The 8,789-nt window shown below is 43.8% G+C and overlaps 1 protein-coding gene across 1 annotated transcript; it reads right to left on the bottom strand.

The window, feature by feature from the left end:
* Positions 1 to 1,470: 1,470 nt before the first annotated feature.
* On the bottom strand, positions 1,471 to 6,510 carry LOC108767469 (uncharacterized). The gene has a single exon (XM_018517380.1). The coding sequence runs from the start codon at positions 6,508 to 6,510 to the stop codon at positions 1,471 to 1,473; it is 5,040 nt and encodes a 1,679-aa protein (XP_018372882.1).
* Between the last annotated feature and the right edge of the window lie 2,279 nt (positions 6,511 to 8,789).

Raw genomic sequence — 8,789 nt, 5'->3', positions numbered from 1 at the left:
AAGGCAATAAAAGAGTTGGTCAGAATGAAATAAATTAATTCTGTATAATTGCTCAAGCCGAAACTATGTATGAGGAACACGTATATATTTCTTTAATATTAATGCCAAGAAGGAACTTAAGTCGTTAGTATGAAATTAAGATTGCAAATACACAAATAATAAGTATCGTATAAAATCGTAAAGATAATCAGTGATATAGTAATAGTAAGGTTACGTATCCTTAAACCATACAAGTAATTGAAAGATGAAACGGACAGATGCGAAAGGCAATAATTAAAGGAATGTTAAATGCACAACATAATATAAGAATAATGAACCAGACATAGATAAAATAATAAAATAATGCTATATAAAAATACACAAGAGAACAATATTAAGGTTATAAGTCACATATAGATAATAATAATCTGAGTAATGTTAGACACACTAGGTTATATAGATATAAATGAGAAAACAGCCTTAAATGGTATAACAACCGAAGAATAACATGGCTGCTTATTTAATTACAAGAGAATTGTTATTTCAGTAATGTTTTAAGTGATTTAAGCTCGAGACAGCTAGAATCTCGATCGATATGCTTGTAAAAGGAACCACTAATAACAGTATCAAGAATGAGAATGATAGATAACGAATAGTCTATCAGCCGTAACGTTAACTTCTCAAGAATCGATGAAAAGATAATACAAGGAAAGTGGCTCAAAATGTCTCTTGCTGGAATTCATATCCTCTACCGCTGAGCGAGGTTCGTATTTTATGTCTACTTGACAAGTTGACGACTATCCAATCAATCTAACGGATACTTAGCTCGTAGGTGGCTGGACTATGCCAAGGATGCTTTCTCTGACGGCTGGAATATGCCGACTGTACACTCTCTGACTGCTGGAATATGCCGATTGTACACTCTCTGACCGTACACACTCTGACGGCTGGAATATGCCGATTGTCCTCTCTCTGACGGCTGGAATATGCCGACGATACTCTCTGACGGCTGGAATATGCCGAAGGTACTCTCCGAGATGGCGGGAATATGCCAACTGTACTCTCTCTGACGGCTGGAATATGCCGACGATACTCTCTGACGGCTGGAATATGCCGATTGTACACTCTCTGACCGTACACACTCTGACGCCTGGAATATGCCGATTGTACGCTCTCTGACGGTTGGAATATGCCGATGATACACTCTCTAACGGCCGGAATATAACGCGACTCGACGGACATCTTGTCCATATACACAATGAATCCTTTGTCTCGAACTTGCCGGAAGAAGGTCGAAAAGAGAGGGGGCAATATGGCGCACCGGTAACCGAAATGCCACCACGCCGCGCTCGCAGCGCCTTCCAGGCGCCGATCGTAAATTCCCTATACACACTCTAGAGCTTTCGCTAGCGCGAGCACGGGAGCGGCTGATTTAAGACCGCGAACTCGTAACATTCCGCCCGCCTTCGTTAATTCAGTTAACGAACTAAACTATAGAGTATCTCCTGGAATAGGGAGTGGACAGAGTTTGACAATCGGTCTCTTAAAGGTAGACGATGAAGTCTTGACAGTAACAACTCTAATAAGCCCGTCCTCCCCAGGGTGAGTAGCGGTGACTCGTCCGAGCGGCCACTTAGCTGCCGGATACCTCTCATCGACGATTAAGACCAATGAACCCTCATGGATCGTCTTATTCCTTTGAGTCCATTTAGAGATGGCATGATACCTTTGTAAACTCTCTCGAGACCACCGGGTCCAAAAATGGTCAATCATTTGACGTAGGAGTTGCCACCTTGATAGTCGAGAAATGCGTTCCTCCTCCAAAGAGGGTTCAGGCACAAGTTTAGGAGCATTACCAATAAGGAAGTGACCTGGAGTTAGCGCGGTTAAGTCCTCTGGGTCGTCACTACATGGACACAACGGCCGAGAATTGAGAATGGCTTCCACTTGAATGAGGAAAGTGGTCATTTCCTCGTACGTTAATACGGATTCTCCTATAGCTCTGCGTAGGTGGTACTTGACCGATTTTACCCCTGCTTCCCACTTTCCACCGAAGTGGGGGGCCGATGGAGGGTTAAACTTCCACTGCGTTCCATCGGTTGCTAGTAGGTCGGCTAAGTGTCGAGCTTCTTTGGTAGCTGCTGTAAATAGTTGTTGCAATGTAGCCTCAGCCCCTTTGAAGTTTGTACCGCAGTCGCACCAAAGAGTAGCACAAATTCCTCGACGTGCGGTGAAACGTTTATAGGCCGCTATAAAGGCGTCTGTTGTATAATCCGTCACTAGTTCTAGGTGAATGGCGGAGGTTGCAAGACACACAAACAGGGCAATGTACGCCTTATACGTGCGAGCATTTTTTCCTCTCCAAGTTTTGAGAGTGAGGGGTCCAGCGTAGTCAACTCCTGCGTTGAGGAACGGTCGGGAAGGAGTTACTCGCTCTTTTGGTAGGGGGCCCATCCTCTGCTGAGCTCGGGCACGACGAAAGCGAGTGCATCGTATACATTTCAATATGTAACTTCGGATAGGAACTCGACCTCCGATGATCCAGAATTCTTCTCGAATCGTGTATAAGGTGAGCTGAGTTCCACCATGACAAGTTCTTAAATGAGCGTCTGCGATAACTAACGTGGTAAAAGGAGACTGTTTTGGGAGGATAATCGGATGCTTGGAATCATGACTCAAAGATGAGGATTGAAGGCGGCCTCCCACACGTAAAATTCCGTCGGGATCCAGATGAGGGGTAAGTCGAGTTAGAGAAGAAGGTATTGAGTTTCCATCCGAAAGTAACTGGATTTCTGGATTAAAGTTCGATTGCTGTATCACTCTTACCCAGAATAATTTAGCGGTTTGCAATTCCTGAGTGGTAATCGGATACACTAAGGAGGAATTAGGAATCTTTCTGAATCTATCGATGACTCTTCTACAAAGAGCTGTAATGCGGAGTAGACGCTTAAGGGAGGAATATCTAGTTAATAGATCCCAACATTCGGATGGTTGAACACCAACTGTGGTTATCTGAACAGGTCGTTCCTCTAAGTTATCTACTTCCTCCAAGTTGATTGGGAGGGTTGGCCACGAAGATGGTGGCTCCACTAACCAAATTGGTCCAGTCCACCACGATAAATGTTCAGATAGTTGACGAGGCGTCAGGCCTCGGATTGCCAAATCTGCAGGATTTTCCGCTCCAGGTACGATACCCCATTGGGCTTGCGGCAATGTTTCTTGGATGAAACATACTCTATTGTGAACGAAATCCTTCCATCTGGAAGGATGGTTGGAGATCCAAGTGTGAGTGACAGTTGAATCCGTCCACAGATAAATTGGGACGCCCAGTCGATCCAAGAGGCGTAATAGATGTTTAACGAGTTTAGTTAGCAATGTGGCACCTGCAAGCTCCAAACGTGGGATTGTTATCCGCTTTAATGGTGCAACTTTGGTTTTGGAGCAGATCAATTGGGCATGCACTATCCCGTCTTCAGAAGTCGTGCGGCTGTAAACTACAACGGAGTATGCTTGAGGGGAAGCGTCTGAGAACCCATGAAGTTCAAATGGTTGGTTGGATTTTAGCCCAATCCATCTTGGAAAATTTAATGTAGGCAAATCTTTCAATGCGTCGAGGCATATAGCCCACCGTCGAGTTGTAGAGGATGGGAGCGGATCGTCCCAATTAAGTTTCAATGACCAGAGCTCTTGCATAATTATTTTAACCCCAATAGTGATAGGGGAGATTAACCCCAGAGGGTCAAATATCTTAGCTATAGTAGACAGTACGGTTCGTTTAGTAACCGGTTCCTGGATAATAGGAAGGTAGGTAAATTTGAAGGAGTCAGTATGAGGTTGCCATGTAACGCCGAGCGATGGAATAGTAGTAGCTTCTTCAATTCTTATGGAGGACGAAGAAGTCTGATTTCTTTCGGGAAGGACGTCTAGAATATCGGCTTGGTTTGTAGCCCATTTCTGGAGGCGGAAGCCGCCCGCCATGCATAACTGATTTACTTGGTTAACAAGTTCTCGTGCTTGGTCGATAGAATCGCCACCTCCAAAGATATCATCCATATAACGGCCATGGGTCAGAACGGGGACTGCTTGAGGGAATTCCTTTCCTTCATCTTGAATTAACTGATTCATCACGCTAAGGGCTAGAAACGGAGCGCATTTCAGTCCGTATGTGACAGTGGTAAGCTGGTAGGTATTCAACGAACCTTCGGAGTTTATCCAAAAAATCCGCTGATATCGCCAATCATCAGGATGTACTTGTATTTGGCGATACATCTTTTCGATGTCCGAGGAAAATACATAAGGAAATTGCCGGAACCAAATGAGTACGTCGAATAAATCAGTTTGTAGCTTGGGACCAATATGTAATAAGTCGTTCAATGAAGATCCAGAAGTAGTCTTACTGGAACCGTTGAATACGACTCTAAGTCGCGTGGTTCGACTAGTCTCTCGAACGACCCCATGATGAGGTAGATAAAAGGAAGCAGGTGGTTCTGGGTCGGCGTCAGGTACTAAAATCATGTGTTGTAATTCCGCGTATTCCTTTATAAAGTCCGAATATAGCTGCGCATAGTTCGGGTCCGACTCGAATTTTTGATGTAAGCGATAGATGAAACGGACAGCCTTTTCCTTAGAGTTTCCCAACAAATCAGGAGATTTTCTGAAGGGCAGTCTCACAGTGTAACGCCCTTGTGAGTCCCTTGTATGGGTGGTCTCAAAGTGCAACACGCAGGCCTGCTCTTCAGGAGATAAAGAACTCGTAGGCGAAGGCGGAACTTCCTCCAACTCCCAGAATTTATGAAGCAACGAATATAGATTGTCTTCAATCTTCACATGGTAAACTCGCCCGACCGTTGCTTGGTCGGGTTCTCTAGTTGGCCCCGAAATGATCCATCCGAGATTTGTGTATTGTGCGATTGGAGAATTCAAAGTCCCTCTAATAAGGCCTTCTCCGATGATTGAGCCATACAGATCGGCTCCTAGAATCATATCAATTGATCCCGGGACTGAATACAGTGGATCCGCAAGTTGTAATCCTTCCAGATGTGGCCATAAGGTTTGATCTGTCGTGGCCGATGGAACTGGAGCTGTAAGATGAGTAAGGATATGTGCGGTGACGGCGCATTGAAATTCAGATGGAAAATTAGGACGAAGGTGAACGTTAACCACCCCTCTTGTCTTGTTTGAGGCTTTACCGCCGATTCCTGTCAACGATACCGATGAGCGGGTTCGACTCATTCGTAGAAGTTGTACTGTCCTTTCCGTAATTAAAGACACCTCCGATCCTTTATCTATCAGAGCTCTCACGGTAATGACATTACCATTTGAGGAAACGAGCCTGACTTGAGCAGTAGCCAACAACACCCTGGGAGAAATTACAGTAGCGGTGGCGATCGAGTGCATTGCCCGAGCCGTTTCTGTGGCAGATGTAACCGTTGAAGGTTTGGTTGGCTTGGTGCTATCTGGCTCGGCTTTAGTAGGTTGGGAAAAACCCGGATGAATGGAGGTGTGATGTTTTTTCCCACATCTTACACAACGTCTGACGGTTCGACAGGCGGCCACACGGTGAGTTCCTAAGCAATTGTAGCACAACTTGTGCTTAGAAATAATCTCCAGCCTTTGCGGTAAAGATTTCGACCGATACTGATGGCAATTCGAAGGATGATGCTTGGCCGAGCAAAGAGAGCAGCAAAGGTTTTGGTGGCCTTCCTTCTCTTTTGACTTCCCCTGATAATGAGCCTTAAGGGCGGTTGGTAGTGGTGTTATCGAAGATTTACTAGATCGCGACCTCTCATAAGCCTGTAGTGACCGAAGGCGAGATACCAAAAAGTCGGTAAACTTGATCCATGTAGGAGGCTCGGTCGTTGCTCCGAGGAGTTGTTCCCAAGCCTTAACAGTCTCCGAATCGAGCCGTTGTACAATAAGGAAGACAAGGAAGTCGTCCCAACTTTCGACTGGTCGTCGCAAGGTTTCCAATGATGTGTATATTTGCATGGCACTAGTATACAGGCGTTCCAGATCCATGGCGGATTCTTTATTCATCCGTTTTAGATTCAGTAGCGACTGAAGTGCAGCGTTAACCAATAACGTTTTGTTCTCATAAAATGAGGAAAGCGTCTCCCAAGCCTTAGGAAAATTGTCCTCTGTTACAGCCATGTTCTTCAACAGATGGGCGGCAGAGCCGGTTAAGCTCGTCTTCAGATATTGCAACTTCTCGACCGCTGTTATAGAATGGTTCACTATAACTAAAGAATGGAAGAGGTCTTTAAATGAGAGCCAGTCTGATAAAGTGCCGTTAAACTTTGGAAGATCAATGCGTGGCAGTCTTGTCGCGTGATAAACAGGATAGTTGACCTGAATAGGTGTGTCTTCGCGACTTAATGAAGATCCATGAGAAGTTCCTTGGTCGGTTTCGAGCAATAGGCGAGTACGTTCATTCGTTTCGAAATAAAGCTCACGAGTCGTCTCGAAAACATTATTAGTGAAATAGGAGTGTCCTTGAGCGAGCAGTCTGTCCTCAGAATTCAGCGCACTCATGGCAACAATAATAGCTTCGTTTACCGTTGAGAATTTTTCCCAATCTTCCTGAAGGGCTAAGTCGAGCTTGAATTCGATAAGGATTCAGGTTATTTATCCCCCCTTTAGTTAAATTATCATAAGAATTGGAAATAAGAACTTTGAGCGCAACTTGCTGCTCTAAACGAGCCTCTAAGTGTGAAAGTCTCATTGTGATTTGACCAACCTATTACAATCCGGCTCGAAGGACCAAAAATGTTACGATAGCGAAAGGCAATAAAAGAGTTGGTCAGAATGAAATAAATTAATTCTGTATAATTGCTCAAGCCGAAACTATGTATGAGGAACACGTATATATTTCTTTAATATTAATGCAAAGAAGGAACTTAAGTCGTTAGTATGAAATTAAGATTGCAAACACACAAATAATAAGTATCGTATAAAATCGTAAAGATAATCAGTAATATAGTAATAGTAAAGTTACGTATCCTTAAACCATACAAGTAATTGAAAGATGAAACGGACAGATGCGAAAGGCAATAATTAAAGGAATGTTAAATGCACAACATAATATAAGAATAATGAACCAGACATAGATAAAATAATAAAATAATGCTATATAAAAATACACGAGAACAATATTAAAGGTTATAGGTTACATATAGATAATAATAATAATCTGAGTAATGTTAGACACACTAGGTTATATAGATATAAAGAAGAAAACAGCCTTAAATGGTATAACAACCGAAGAATAACATGGCTGCTTATTTAATTACAAGAGATTGTTATTTCAGTAATGCTTTAAGTGATTTAAGCTCGAGACAGCTAGAATCTCGATCGATATGCTAGTAAAAGGAACTACTAATAATAGTATCAAGAATGGGAATGATAGATAAAGAATAGTCTATCAGCCGTAACGTTAATGTCTCAAGAATCGATGAAAAGATAATGCAAGGAAAGAAACTCAAAATGTCTCTTGCTGGAATTCATATCTTATACCACTGTGCGAGGTTCGTATTTTATGTCTACTTGACAAATTGACGACTATCCAATCAATCTAATGGATACTTAGCTCGTAGGTGGCTGGACTATGCCAAAGATGCTTTCTCTTAGGGCTGGAATATGCCGAAGGTACACTCTCTGACGGCTGGAATATGCCGACGATACACTCTCTGACTGTAAACTCTCGGACGGCTGGAATATGCCAATTGTACGCTCTCTGACGGCTAGAATATGCCGATTGTACGCTCTCTGACAGCTGGAATATGCCGATTGTACACTCTCTGACGGCTGGAATATGCCGACGATACACTCTCTAACGGCCGGAATATGACACGACTCGACGGACATCTTGTCCATATATACAAAGAATCCTTTGTCTCGAACTTGCCGGAAGAAGGTCGGAAAGAGAGGGGGCAATATGGCGCACCGGTAACCGAAATGCCACCACGCCGCGCTCTCAGCGCCTTCCAGGCGCCGATCGTAAATTCCCTATACACACTCTAGAGCTTTTGCTAGCGCGAGCACGGGAGCGGCTGATTTAAGACCGCGAACTCGTAACATACCGAAATGCCACCACGCCGCGCTCGCAGCGCCTTCCAGGCGCCGATCGTAAATTCCCTATACATACTCTAGAGCTTTCGCTAGCGCGAGCACGGGAGCGGCTGATTTAAGACCGCGAACTCGTAACACACTTGATGACGGTGACGCAGACGATATAGCATTTGTGATCGATTGTGTGGGTTGGGTTGGACCATCACTCGATGCCTCAGAAAGAGGTTTTGTGCATGCTTTATTCCCAAATATGGAATCCACTACCTATTGAAAGAAAAAAGTCTATTATTACAATATTAGGATTGTTTCGATTGCTGGAAAATCATAGGAATCATACGTACACCCTGTTTCCTTTCCTGCGCAGTACTTTCTCCACGAGATACACGTCCGGATGAGTAGAGCGATGCAACTCGTGCTCGTAGAACGCTCTAGCGATGGATTTTCATTGATGGTAGTCAATATAGTTGTAGTTTCCATCGATATGAAATATATCTTTCGAGTTTGAAAATATCAGATATTTGCTATCACAAGAAATTAGCACAGCAAAAATTGATTGGTACGCTGCACTTTAACGATCTTAAACACCTCGGTGGTCCAATTTGACGTGTAGCCCTTCTCAAAAACCGTCTTGTACTTGCTCACGCGTACCGAATCACCAACTTTGAATTTTGCCGGACCAGCGATTTTTATCGCGCTGTACACCGTGTCCAAGAGTCTTTCGGCGATCGCGGGAGTTACGTCGG

This window comes from Trachymyrmex cornetzi, unplaced genomic scaffold (genome assembly GCF_001594075.2).
Source record: "Trachymyrmex cornetzi isolate Tcor2-1 unplaced genomic scaffold, Tcor1.1 scaffold681, whole genome shotgun sequence".
NCBI lineage: Eukaryota > Metazoa > Arthropoda > Insecta > Hymenoptera > Formicidae > Trachymyrmex > Trachymyrmex cornetzi.
The sequence above is the reverse complement of the archived record's forward strand: the minus strand, read 5'-3'. Positions and strand labels throughout refer to the sequence as shown.

What these genes read in the sequence shown, in the direction of transcription:
- LOC108767469 (XM_018517380.1), bottom strand. Translation starts at nt 6,510, where the DNA reads ATGAGTGCGCTGAATTCTGAGGACAGACTGCTCGCTCAAGGACACTCC.